The following is a 14,420-nucleotide window of genomic DNA, read 5'->3' on the forward strand; positions in this document are numbered from 1 at the left end:
TCTTATTGGTCGTTAAAAGTATATCTTGATTTTTATTGGTTATATGCTGAGCGCGGTAATAATATGTCCATCGAAAATTGTACCAATCCGAAGAAAGTATTCTCACGACAAGATTTTAAAATAAAATACTAACCGTTTGTTGTGGTTGTGGATTCCCGAGCTTTCTGTGAAAGAAATATGCGTTAATATTTACTTTGTTTTGATTGTTTAAATTTTCATATAGCATGTGAAAGCAGGTATTAATCTAACGTTTCATAAGTGACCACTATAGATATAAAGTAAAAGGTATATATTTAAAATTGTTAACAGGTTATTGGTTTATTTAAAAATAAGATTTGTTTTCAGAAGTATGCAATAAAGGAAGAATTTAATTTTTCCATTCATTAAACAATATTTGTTTAATAAGCGCAAAGATATTTTATTTTTAATGTGACATAATTAATTGAAAGTTTTATCACAAGAAGGTATGAATAAAATTTTGATCGTTTTTTTCCATTACAAGGATTAATATAACAAAAGAATAACATATATTTTTCAAATGTTTGTAGATGAATAACACATTAGATTCTATTAGAACTTCTTATAATAATCCTCCAGATGACATGTCATATTTATTTGGCAGAGATCCTAGTATATTAGCCTATGGAAAGAGACCTTGTGTATTAAAGGAAACTAAGAAAAATTTACTTTCTGTTTATGACACTGAAACTCAAAGTGAAGAATCCAATTATACTGTACAAAGTGGTTCTTTAAATTCAGAATCAGAAACTTTACAAACAGTTAAAGTATATTTACGAATGAAACCATTCCCTAAGAAATTAAAATTATCTGAAGAGCAACAAGATGCATATAAAATTATTAATTCCACTACTTTGTTCACAAGATTGCCTACTTTAGATAATAATACCAGCTGTTTCAAGAGATCCAATAGTACCGATATTGTGTGTAGAAAGTTTACATTTACTAAAACCTTTGGACCAGAAACTACTCAGCTGGAATTGTTTGAACAATCTATAAAGCAACAAATGATAGATTTTCTAAATGGACAGAATTGTACTATCATGACTTATGGTAAATATATTATACAGTTAAATTTATATATAATAATTTATATAATGTTCTAAATCATTTTAATATAATTTCATAGGTACTACAAATTCCGGGAAATCTTATACATTACAAGGGACTACCACATCCCCTGGAATAGTACCAAGATGCTTAGAATTTGTATTTTCAAACATTACACCAAAGTCTACTCCTTCTTATAAACCTATGAATCACTGTGATATTGTTATTTTGGATCCTCTTGAACGTGCCCAAGAATTAGAGATAAAAACCAAGCTACTAACATTTGCTTCTGTAGATAAATATCAGTTTATTAACGCTTATAAAGACATGCAAAAATTATTGCAAGAGGAATCACCTATTAGACCTAGTCAATGTATTGGTGCACATTATTCTGTTTGGGTTTCTTTCGCTGAAATTTATAATGAAATTGTATATGATCTTTTATCAAATGAGTGTCAGAAAAAGAGAACGCCGCTTAAATTAGCGACAGATGCCCATGGAAGAACATTTATTAAAGGTTTAAAGACTGTTTGTGTGAACTCTGGTTCTGAGGCTTATCAAGTTTTAATGGCAGGACAATATAATTTGAAAGTAGCTGCAACTGCTTTGAATGCAAGAAGTTCAAGATCACATTGTATATTCACCATAAAATTATTGAAATATTATATTGAGAATGATCCCAGTTCTGTTGAAGTTAGCACGTATGTAGAAAATAATCTTTTTTATTTTTATTAGATATTAATTACATGCTTTGTTACTTGTTATTTCTCAACTGATAGGTTTGCATTTTGTGATTTGGCTGGATCAGAACGATTAAAAAAAACCTTAAATATTGGAGACAGATTAAAAGAAGCACAAAATATTAATACAAGTCTCCTAGTATTAGGAAGATGTTTAAAAACCATTCATGATGGACAGTTATCGAAACAGAAAATAGAACATATTGGCCCATTCAGAGAATCAAAATTAACAAGACTATTTCAAAAAGCATTATCTGGAAAAGAGTATATAATTTTAATAGTCAATATTAATCCTATACCAAATTTGTACATAGAAACACAAAATGTGCTCAATTTTTCTGCTATTGCAAAAAAGATAGTTATAGAAAAAGAGAAAGTATGCAAGAAAACTAAATCGAGATTTTCACGAATAGTTACACAAAGCATAAAAACAGAAACTGATTGGGATGCTACAGAACTGGAAAGTGAAGGTATGCCTTGTATTATTAATCTTAATTTACAGTAGAATTTATAATTTTAAATTATCTTTATAGACTGGCAAAATATAGTTGATGATAACTCTGATTATGCTCAGTCAGAAGATTACAATGAGTTAATAAGTGAAAATAAAAGATTGAAAAAAGAACTTGCTACTTTAAAAAGTTCTGCATTGACTCACGATCTGCAGATACGCGAAGAAATGGCTGACACTTATACATCTATAATGAAAAATCTTGAAACAGAATGGAAGTATGTACTAAATCATTCGTTTTCTCTGTGCTAACATTTTTCATGTAAACTTTGTCAAATATAATTTAGGAATCGTATGAAAGACGTGGAAGAGCAACAAGAAGATGTACTTCACTGGTCTGTAAAACAAGTTGAAGATTTTTACAAGGAAAAATTGGAACAGCTTAATAGTCGTAAAAGAAGACGTTCGTCTGTTTCTATTAATAATTTAGATCTAGATGATGACTCCAAAAACATTCAAGAATTAGAAATTGAAAATTCACACTTAACGTCGAAGATCATCTTGTTAAAAAATAGCGTGAAGGAACTTAAGGAAGCAAATCAAAACTTAATAGCTGAAAAAACTAAAATAACTTTCGAACTCAGTTTGTCAAAAGAAGATCTAAAAAATGCAAACAATTTATTAAATGCAGTTCGAAAGGATGTCTGTTCGGATGAAGATGCAACTTGTTATGTAGAAGAATTAAATTCTCAATTATCTGCCAGGGAGGAACAGGTTAAGGTATGGTAATTATTAATTAATACTATATTTATAATTTTCGCGATATTAAACATATTTTTCGTTGTGTATTATTCCAGAAACTTAAGATATTTTTAAATGAAGCAAAACAAGAATATATTGATATTACTACAAAAGAGAGAGAAAAAGAACGTATAATTAAAGAGCAAGAAGAAGAGTTATATGACAAACAGGAAACAATAGATGATTTAGAAGCAGAACTTGCACATATTAATTTGTGTTTAACAGAAGAAACTAAAACAGTTGATATATTTGAAGAAAAATTAGAAAATCAAAATAAAATTATACTGAATTATGAAAACAAAGTACAAGATTTGGAAGATCAAATACGTAAATTGGAAAATGAGAACTTGTTATTAAATGAATTTAAATTACTTAAAGAAACAGTTGATACTGCAAAGAACATAGAACAAGATTGGGAATATAAAGATAATGTATGTTATTATTTACATTTTTAAATTATACCACTGCATCGATTAAGTGCACTAATAACATAAATCTTTATTTTATAGGAATGTAAAGACATTAAAGGTAGAAATATTGCCATCGAAGAAAATTTATCTTCTGATCTCAAAGTAGAAGTAGTAATAGTGGATTCAAATAATAAACATACACAGACAGGTATGTATACATAATTTTATACGACTTTAAAGTCATGATGTAATTTAACATATTATTAACTTTACAGAACATATATCCGATGCTCAAATGGAAGAAACGGTACTGGCAGTAGGCAAAGAAAATTCTGCTCTGGAAGAAAAATTAGTTCGAAGTACAACTGAAATACAAAGTTTAAAGCAAGAACTGGAGTTTGCCAAAGTCAAGTTAAAAGATATATCTGAACAAATATGTAATTTAAGAATGAATAGTACACAATCTAAAAACCGCAATGATGAAAGTGTAAAAGAGAAAGTAACGGTAGAAACAGTAGACATAAGTTGTCAAGCGCACGTAGAATCTAAAGAAGCTTCTTTACAAACATCTAAGAACGATGTATTCAATAAAAGTAGTCAAACTATTGAAAATATGATAAAAGAAAAGGCTAGCCAGACAAGTTTTACTGAAGAGACTGATGATTATGAGATTATATTAGATAAATTAACAAAATTAATGGTAAAATACGATGACATTAAGACACAGTATGAAGAAAAATGTCTGGTTGGTAATTAAATGTAATATGATGCTCTTTTTTTCATACTTGCATAATTCTTTTTTTATTTTCAAGATGAAAGAAGAAGTGGACCAAAAGGTATTAGGTTTAGAAGAAAAAATAGAAAAACTTGTTGAAGAAAATAATGAAAGTAAGGCTAATGTAGAAGAATATAAACAATCGATTGATTTGCTTCAGAAAGAACTTTCTTTAATGAAGCAAGATAAAATGCAGGTCCAAGAGATGTTAAAAAATGCAAATAATATTAAGGCTTTTCTAAAAACAGAAACTAGTGATTACGAACAAGAGAGTAAAGAGAATGATGGGCAGCTTCCTTTCACTAAAAGTGACTGTAGTGAGTGTACGGAAGTAGGTTACTTTTTATTATTCTATAACAACTTTTTATACAAATTTTTATACAAATGTAATAGAAAGATTATATATTTACAGAAATTGAACGCGTTGCAAGCAGAGTTTGATAATCATATTTCAAAGGTATGTATAAGTAATATCACCATTCTTTACAGTAATATAATCTGTTTAATTTTATTTTAGTGTAAAAATGACCACGAAGAAGCAACAAATAAGTTACAAAGAGAACTTTCATCCATGGCAGAAAAGTATAATATCAAATCGCAGGTATTTAATTAAATTCATATAAATATACTATATGTATGTATATATTCTTCAGTGAAATTTAATAATTTTTTTAATAAAACTCTAGTGTCTCGATGCTCATGCCGCTAAAATAGTAGAGCTAGAACGTAATCTTGATAGTATAACTGAGCTTCAGGAAAAAATTCGCGAATTAAATAAGAATTTAGAAACATGTCAAGCTGAAAAAGATCAACTGCAAAAGTTATTGGATGAGAATAACGATAAGCTTTTACAACTTGAAGATCGTTTGGGACAAGCAGAGGAACAAGAGCGAGAGAAAGATGCTGAAATTATTTCTCTTCAGAAAGGTTAGTTCAGTATCTACGGTATGTTTTTTAACAAATGATATTCCCCTTAAAGTTACTACATTGTGCATTTTCACAGAAATGAAATTTATGATACAAAAACACGAAGAAAATAATGACAGAAGCGATAAATTAATGGAAATAGAAATGAAGAGTACAATTAAGAATCTAACAGATACGAAAGAAATGCTTGCTCGAAAGCAAGAATATATCGAACAGTTAGAAATGCGCGTTAAACATAGCGAACAAAATGCCAAAATATTAGATCTTTTAGAACAAACTGCTCAAGAAAGGAAAGAGGAGAACGAAAGGTTAAGAACTGTAAATGATGAACTGAGGAATGGCTTGATCGAGAAAGAGCGTGAAATGGAATCATTTATGAAGAATAGAGATGAAATGGTGGCGAAGTATGAAAGCTTAGTAAAAAGTCAACAAGAAGAGTTGGAAAAGCAAAAGCAAAAGGTATCTTCATTGCAAAATTTAATACAGTTTAATAAGCTTTCTTTAATAACTGCCTTTTGTAGTTAATAAAGAATCGTTCTAAAGATAAAGAGTGTTGTGAAAATACATCTGAAGACGAGGTGATACTTAAAGATCGTCGAGTAAGACGTCCACCAAAGAAGTTTACACCATCGTCTCCAAAACAGGATGAAATTTCAGTGATCGATCTTTCTGGCTCGGATTCAAAGTATATTACACGAAAATCAGATATAGAAGAGTAGTATGTCTTTCTAAGTTAAAAATTTATACTGAAACATATTACTTTTATATTTTAGACGAAGTGTAAAACGCACTACTACTTTACCATCTCGGGAAACAGCTTCGGAAAAGAAGAAAAACACCCGTAAAAAGAAATTGTACATTACAGAAGATGAATCTTTCCAAGATATCGAGCCGCTCGAGGTAAGTTTTTAAAAATTTTTCTATAATCTATCGAATACATCATTTATTCATTTTGCATATTGTTTGTTTGTTTAGAGTACATTAACTATCACACCGTCAGTACCAACTCGTAAATTAAGAAGCAGACGAAAATAATATATTCTGCAATATATTATATCGTTTAATGTATTGTAAATAGATTGTGCTAATTAAGGACAAATTAATAAAAAGCAGCAGTATTTTTGTATCTTTAAAATGTATTTCGTAATAAAATACCGTGTTTTTTTAAAAATATGATGCCTTTTTTATTAATACCATTACACTCTAAAAATATTAAATTATGTAAGCAGTTTTATAAATATAAAAGTATCGACATTACATATTATACCACAACATTAACACTCCACAAGTTTATGTTTTTTGTATTCCTACATAGAAGCTTTGGTATTGGAAGGAACTCTGACAGGTAAAAGATTTATCAACTTATTTATGGTATTTTTCAATTTATTTTTTACGAGGTACACGACCTTTATTGTTACATTCCGCACTTATATTAATTATTCTCTTAATAATTCCGTAATTAATGCTTATCCTCCTTATATTCTCATTAATATTCATAATATATTATCATACTTTCAATGGAGTCAACAACATATATATATATTTTTTTATTTATTTATATTTTCATATGTATATTATGTATATCATTTTATATATACGTATCGGGTTTACGTTCATTCTTATGAGTGAATGCACTGTACCATAGGATAGTTTTTATTACACAATTCACAGAGTCGTTTTGAAATAGGGGGACTGCCGAAGTACACCATGATGATTCATTTTTTCTTCATACTCATTTTTTTTTTCATTTTTTTTCTTTTGTTGTTTTGGCCATTGAAGGGAAAGACGTTCATTTATCGACATGTACATATTATTATATATTACTTTCCTGATCCATCGTTCTGGCCGCCCAAAAAGATGAAGGACTCGTCGCGAAAATGTACTTTTCCTCACGTCTCATTGTCAGTCGGGGCAAAGAACACACATAAAACGCGGTCTCTACGGGCGCTTGTAACATGTCGCGCGTACAAGAAATATAACACGAGAATCGCTCCATGAACGGAATCATAGAATACAATAATGTACAACAATTTGTCAACGAAAGACACGTTCAACGTCGCGCCACAATTTGCCTATATCTCTCGCGTTCCTTCGATGTTACCTCGAAAGATAAATCACACGATTACCAAGCGTCTCGGTCTTTAACGTGCCCATATACAATGTTTACGTACAACGCGCGTTTCTGTCTTTCATTAACATTTTGACGAACTTAGGCCCGATTAATTGCGATAGCTTAACGTTAATATATATATCTCGTACAATATACATATATCGACCTAACGACTAGTGCGAATTAAAAACTTCACAGCGAGCTGGGTGAAACACGCGCACACGGTGAACCAGCGTTGAGTTCAGAATCAAGTCTTCCTTAAAGGATTCTACTTCCTTTTTACGAATCTCTAAGCTAAATAAACGTATTTCATTATTTTTCTTTTTCTTCTTTTAAATATTACTCTCAAATGCATCGAATCAGTCGGTCGATGCACGCACATATAGAGGTTAACATAGAAAACGTCTGGGAAGAATTGACGAAAGATCTGGACTCAACATGGCGGCGCACGCAAAACGATCCTCTTCCGAACCGGAAGTGCAACGATTTCATACGAATATGATGCTTACTTCTTTTGACCGTTTCTCTTTTCCTTTTCTCGTTCTTTTTTTCTCCCAAATATACGATCGTTCGTATCATCGTTTCTCTTCTCTCGACCTTAGTTCGCATCGATAGCAAGTTCACCCTTCGCCTTGTACAACAATCGAACGTTCTAATATTTTCTCATCGATCGCAGAGCGTACACGTGACGTTGCGAAGGCGCGCTTTAACGAAGATAAAACATCGTGCCGTGAAACGCTAAACTTGATCCAACGCGACTTTTTTTCTGGTCTACGAACGAGAATTGTTGTTTCGACCCGGTTTGTTCGACGAGGTCGAGGAAATAATTGGACGGCATGTCGCAGAAAATCCTGTCGAGAGATTATTTGTTTCCTATCATCATCGATTCTTGTTAATTAGTGCTATTGGTAACTCGAGCCTTTATACGTCACGCGCTCACTCCAAATCGACGTTAACGCGCGCTCAACGATATTAGCGCGGACATTGCAAACACGTAACACATATTAGGATGAGCTTCAACCTAAAAATACAACGTACGTATTTCTCGTGGCGCAACATTAACAAATGCGCCTCTGTAATAATAGTAATAATGACAATAATGGCAATAATAATGTAATACTAACAAAAACATCAACGTAAGTCAATCTTTATCAATTTCTTTTCTCCATTCGCGATTTCTCGTCGAATCGATTTCATCTTTGGCATACAACATCCACGATCAACGAACAACGACAAGGGATCGTCGCGCGTGAAAGCGCCTGACCATCGCTTCTGGGTTGTTTTTCTCTCTTTTTTGGGGAAAAAATATAGCCGACGATACTCGACGATACTCGTTCGAAACGGTGTCCTTCGGCACACGGCAGTGTAATGTGTCACTTCGGATAGTCGTCGATCCTTCGAACCCGATGAAGAAGCGTTCAACAAATCTTTCTCTTCTTTGATTTTTTTCTTTTTATTTATATATAGATGTATATTTATATATTCCGTAGCACAGTGCATTTCGCGTAACATTACATAATACGCTCGATGTTGAAAGTAACATACGTTTATTTATATTAATTCTTTTCTTTTAAGCAATAAATATAATTAACGATCGATATTACAAAGGGGAAAGCTTGGAATTTGTTTTTCTTTCTTTCAACTTGTTCTTCTGTAAATCTTACATAGTCGCCCTTGTGATCGAGAGCGAGTCGTTTAACAATTGACATAAGTGTAGCGTTAAAGTTCTATCGTCTCGTGTGCACACCCGTTCACCGTTCTACGGTTCACGGATCATCGATGGATGGAATTATCGACGGAGGTTCGAGAAGCGAGAGTGATCGACGAAATAATTCTCTTTTTACAACCACCGTAGTACAACTTATCTTCCCGCGTTTCCTTTTTTTCCCCTTTATTCTCTCTCTCTTTCTCTCTCTGTTTTTTCTCATCTTCATCGTGTTCGAGGATCGCAAACGTACTCATACATTGTCGAGGAAAACACCCCGTCGAAGGGGAAACGAGGAACAGGCTCCTCTTCCCCTTCAAACTTTTTTTTCTTCCGCTTTCTCTCCCCCTGCTCTCGCTTACAATCCTTTTAACAAAGAAAGAAAAAAAAACAGAAAAGAAAAAAAAACTCAGACTAAGTTTCATTCCCTCTCGCGTTTCCTTCCTCCCTTGTACACATTATTACATCGTCACATCATTCGACGCAGCATCGACGGTCTCGAACATCATCGACCCACCCCCAAAAAGTCCGTTCCTCCCTTTATGGCGATGTCTGAACGATCGCGAAAGAGGGGCAAAGCTGAAAGCTGAAAGGAAGCGGGAAGAAGACAAGATCCCCCTGTTCCAAGAGTCTTTCATCCTTTGCCCCTCTTCGAACAATCGGAGGAAGATCTCCGCGAAGGAAAGACGCGACAATCCACCCGGTGATCTCACACACTCTCAATCTCCCTTTTCTAACGCAGGATGATCTCGAAACGCGACGAGATCGCCACTATCCGGTCCACCGCGAACAATCTCTCGGCTCACTTGAGGTCCTCGTCGTCCTCGTTGGCCAGCAACTCGTCGATCTGTTTCTCCCAATCGTCCTTATCCAACGCGCCGCTGTTTCTGATCGGCGTCGCGTTGCTGTTCCTCTCCTCGTTACCTGTTACTACCTCGTAATCCTTCAGTTCCGCCTCCAATTCGCGTTCCCAATCTTCTTCTGCGGAGATTCACAAGCAGCGTTGTAGGCTAGTTTCAAGCGGGCCACGCGGCCTCTTGTTCGGCGCGTGTCAGTGTACGTATGCACCGATGAGTCCGCTTGGGTGTAAGCGTGTTCGTGTATGTGTGCCGTTTTTAGTTTCCCTATGTGTTGGTGTCTGTGTATTTCAGTGTGCATGTGTATTAGACGAACGATTTATACGAATACAGTAGTACGTGTGTGTGTGTGTGTGTGTCTGTGTGTGTGTTCTTCGTGTGTTACAGATGGCAAACGATTTTCCACGCGTACAATCGAGTTGTTTCAAGAGCGTGTGCTCCGGCCGCCCGTTTCTCCGCATCGATCTCGCGACACGCCAGTCCTTGTGCCTCAGTGTATCGGTGTGTCGGAATTTAATCGTGTGCCTGTGTTAGTGTTAGTTAGGACGGGGGCGTAGTAGGTTGAGCGGGAGAAAAGGGGTGGCGAAGGGCGAAGGGCGAAGGGGAGTAAAAACTGAAACCACACACAAGAATAGAGAACCGAGAAAAGTGGGGTGAACGCGAAACGGAACCGGATAGACGGGTTTCCGGCGTGTCTCGCTACGCTTTTCCTTTCTTCGTTCGCGGCGTACGCGGCTGCTAATATTCCCCTGCAAGGTTTGACATGGCCGCGACCATCCTAGTTCCCGAACACGTTGTATCCAAGATTCTAACGCGAGTAATCTTGTCTTCTGTCGGTCGAAATCACGATAAGCGACGTACGTTCGCCAGTGTTTTAGTTGGAAGAAGGCGAAAAGGGACGCAGTCGGAAGCGGAAGCAACCGCGGAACGCGAGAGAAACGCGTCCGACTCGATCGATCCAACCGCGAAGAAACTACGTTTCCCCTTTGACGCGATTAAATCAAATACGCCCACTGGCCGTGGATTCTATCGGGAATTACGTGAAACGCGTCCTGAAATTTTCCACATAATCCGTTCGTCGAAACTTGGTCGATCATCGCGAATCGTCATCCCTCTGTACGAAGACCTCTGTCCGTGCCCAAAAGTTTCACCTTACGAACTGCACCGTGTACGAATTACCGTTATTTCCAGCGTAAATTCGTTCCGGACTGATCGAACGAATTGTTTTCACGCGTCGAACAGAGAAAATTGAGTTAACCAAATTTTTCATCGGAAACTCCATACTCGTTCTTTCTTTCTCGCATACACGCTCTGTCTCTATAACTAGCTCTAACAGGCTGTGTGTGTGTATATCGATTCGTCTTTACATGCGCTCTCCATGTCAAATCTAGTTCGACGTTCGATAGCACACCGCGACTACATCGAGGCTTCGCGTTCGTGCCACGGTCGTTTCTATTATTTTTACTCTCTCTCCTTTTCGTCGATTTGTTTCTACCGCGTACTGTTTTTTTTTTTTTTATTCTTTCCTTCATCTTGTATCTCTTTTCGTTTTCATTTTTACTTTTTTTTTTATTCTATTTATTTCGAAATCAGGTGCACCGGTGCACGTGCGGATTTTCTCGCGTGCTCGTTTACGCCGCTTAAGCGTCCGTCCACGTGTAAACAACCTCGCGTATAAATTCATTTATTTCCGCTCTCGTTTCCGCGTTTCACGTTACCTCGTCTCCCTAATCGTTAACGTCGTGACGATTTCCTTCTTTCGTTGCGTTATACGTCTGCCCTTTATCTCCCTCTCTCCCACACACACACTCTATTTTTTAAATTTAAGCGAAACCTCGTTATCCGATGTTTTCCTATTTTTCTTTTTCTGTTTCGATACGCATGGTTTTTGACACTCGTTGGAACGTGGACGCGCGCATAAACGGATTGCCCCCGGCCGGTTGTCTTTTTATCTTTCGCGCGATAACTCTCTGTTAAATTGGTTTAATTGAATCGGAAGGAAAATCACTACGAGGACTACACCCACGAGAGACGAGACGAAAGTTTACACCTCGATCCCCGTTTCATTTATTTATTTTTCTTTTTTTTTTTTAGGTTTTCTTTTAAAACACGTATTGTCATTCAACGAATTTGTATATTTTTTCTCTTTTTCTTTATTTCGTCTTAATCTTTTTACGGTAACATTTAGTAAATTCTTTCTGTTGCCATCGCTGTCTTTTCTTTTCGTTTAAATATTTTTCCTTTATAAGAAGAAGATACCAACTACGATCGGCAGATATTTTTTTCTTTTATTTGGCTATTTATTTCTTTCGTTCGAGTAACTGCTTGATAGCGCGTTAATTTCGCGAAAGAGCCATTAGCATTGTTTCAAGAGTCACAGTTTTCGCGTCGTCCTTCTCCTCTATTCGCGCTACTTTCTCGCCGATCTTTCTCATCTCCCTTCCTTACCTCCTTCTTCTTTCCTTTTTCTTTCCTCCTACGTTATGTGTTTAATGTTTTCCTTAACGTTTTACAACACGGAGAGAATCGACAAGAGACAATATTTATTGATTAAGAACGAAGACAGACAGACGACAGACAAACGGACAGACATACAGACATTTAATCAAGTTTTTTTTTTATCTTTGCTTGTGATTTTATTACGATTTTTCACTTTGTGTATATTACGTACCCTTTTCCTCTTTTTTTTTGTGTTCTTCTATTCATTTTTTACCAAAGGTTCTTTCGTTTCTTCTTTCTCACCCTCTTTCTGCCACGTTCTTTCCTCGAAAGAATCGTCCTCTCATTCTTTCTCTCCCTCACGCACCTATTACACACGATCTCGCTATCTCTTTCTCTCCCTTTCATTCACGCTCTTACTCTCTCTCTCTCTCTCTTTCTCTCTCTCTCTCTTGCTCTCCCCTCAGCATGCGTATCATTAATCGCGTGTCACTACATCGCTATCATCGATATTTAACGCGTCGTTTCTTGTCACGTTTCAAATCCGACGTGTCTCCTGAAACGCTGCCTTCTACTCGCGGTTTTCTTATTATAGTCGTCTATTCTCCCCAATCCCTTCCTCTAACATCTCTCTATCTCTTCTTTTCGTGTTCGTCTTTTCTTCTATCTCGAACGAAGTCTCGAGTCGAGCGTCTATCAAAATTAACTATCCTCGGAAAAGAACCGTGTGGAAGGGGGTTGATCGTCGGTCACTTTGTTCGAATCAAACTGGACGACCAACAGACATCGTCAATTTAATAAATATCGACGGAGTACAGCGACGAAATGATCAACGACGAACACGACGACGATAAGCCACGTTGACGACAGTCGCAGTAAATCACGGCGTTGTAATTATATATATATCTATATGTATATATATATAGAATTACGATCGATCAGAACGAAAACCGCGTGACGTAACCCACCCCTAAATCGTTGATCGTCCGTTACGCGTGGCACGAGATCGCGTCGACGCGTAAGGGTTTTTGGGAAACGATAACGGAAGAAACGACAACGAAAAGAAAAGAACGAGAGGCAGCGAAGGGAGAACGAGAAAGCAAACCGAGGGAAATAAAACGACGGGGATCGTTCGTCGCGTGAGAACGTCCCCGTTCGTAGTGTCAAGTTTGGGGGAGCGGGTGGTAGTCTGGGAGCAGTTTAAACTTGATAGCAACGAAAAGTTAGACGAAGGAGAAGAAGAATTCGATACGAAAAATGCGACGGAGGGTTAGAGGAGATGGTGGACAAGAACCGAAAAAGCTCACGTCGGTCTTCGAGACGGGGAAAGAAGCTTGTCGTATTTATTTCTGAGGGGTGTGCTTTGGATAATGCTTTTTTATCGGGGGGATATTCCTCTTCTTAGGCTGTTGACAGAATAGAATGGAAAAGCGGTCGTTTAGTCACATCGGGCATTATAAAACTCTAAGTGAGAGGCGAGCAGGGTTCGTAACACATAGAGAACGAGAAACAGAACGTAAACTCTTTCGAGGAACATACGTAAATCTGATGAATGAATTTAATAAAACATGGACAGGGACAGCTGTATATCCTATACGAGCAATTCCTACGAGTAAGAATGATAAAGCACACTGATAAGGAAAATGTTAAACGCACGAAGAAGGGATAAAAAATAGATTAAAAAAAGAGAGAGATAGAGAACAAAGACAGAAACGAGCACATATAGAACTACTGACGTGACGCAACGTGGTTAGCTAGAACGCTGGTGAAGAGAAAGGTGGAACATCGACAGATCGATTATTATTCGAACTTTCAAGTTCATCTATACGAGTATACTCACGAAGAATGTGTTTCTTGGACACCTTGTGTCTTGGGCATAGATCGCTTGATCCAAGAGGAACTTTTCTTTTTTTTTCTCATTTATCTTACGAGCTTATTTTTCTTTCTTTTGCACGGCAAAATGTTCGATGTTCGTTTCCATAGTATAACCGCGATGTGGAAATTTCGTTTACTTTCGCTCGTACGCCGATCAATAGATGTATTCATCGAAATCGCGCACGAGCGAAACAAAAAGGAGAATTCGTTCCTCTTCGAACATATATACGGATACATGTAGCTCTTGTTCAAAAATTTCGTT

The 14,420-nt window shown here is 36.2% G+C and overlaps 2 protein-coding genes across 6 annotated transcripts in view; one reads left to right on the plus strand and one right to left on the minus strand.

The window, feature by feature from the left end:
* Nucleotides 1–25: 25 nt before the first annotated feature.
* Nucleotides 26–14,420, minus strand: part of Sap47 (Synapse-associated protein 47kD) — a 102,193-nt gene continuing 87,798 nt past the window's right edge. For 3 of the 5 annotated variants that reach the window (XM_033335946.2, XM_033335944.2, XM_033335945.2), the window contains one exon: nt 6,535–9,968. In XM_033335946.2, the coding sequence (XP_033191837.2) occupies nt 9,790–9,968 (179 nt within the window). In that variant the 3' untranslated portion in view covers nt 6,535–9,789. Of the gene's footprint in view, nt 165–6,534; nt 9,969–12,122; nt 13,690–14,420 lie in introns of those variants that run through there. The other 2 variants (XM_076619450.1, XM_033335947.2) reach the window with 2 other exon arrangements.
* LOC117157709 (uncharacterized) lies at nt 155–6,343 on the plus strand. The gene is made up of 18 exons (XM_033335937.2): nt 155–285; nt 346–464; nt 549–1,071; nt 1,148–1,769; nt 1,848–2,278; nt 2,342–2,537; nt 2,607–3,039; nt 3,117–3,491; nt 3,570–3,678; nt 3,746–4,215; nt 4,283–4,576; nt 4,658–4,702; nt 4,763–4,846; nt 4,932–5,172; nt 5,249–5,631; nt 5,694–5,857; nt 5,946–6,072; nt 6,148–6,343. Exons 3-18 carry the CDS (start codon nt 549–551, stop codon nt 6,205–6,207), a joined length of 4,557 nt encoding a protein of 1,518 aa, XP_033191828.2. The 5' UTR covers nt 155–285; nt 346–464; the 3' UTR covers nt 6,208–6,343.

The sequence above is a fragment of the Bombus vancouverensis genome, chromosome 6, assembly GCF_051014615.1.
Source record: "Bombus vancouverensis nearcticus chromosome 6, iyBomVanc1_principal, whole genome shotgun sequence".
Lineage (NCBI taxonomy): Eukaryota > Metazoa > Arthropoda > Insecta > Hymenoptera > Apidae > Bombus > Bombus vancouverensis.

Bases quoted from the DNA above. Each gene is read 5' to 3' on its own strand.
- LOC117157709 (XM_033335937.2), top strand. From the start codon at position 549: ATGAATAACACATTAGATTCTATTAGAACTTCTTATAATAATCCTCCA. The intron at 2,538-2,606 runs GTATGTACTAAA...AATATAATTTAG, and splicing joins AATCTTGAAACAGAATGGAA to GAATCGTATGAAAGACGTGG. The intron at 5,173-5,248 runs GTTAGTTCAGTA...GCATTTTCACAG, and splicing joins AATTATTTCTCTTCAGAAAG to AAATGAAATTTATGATACAA.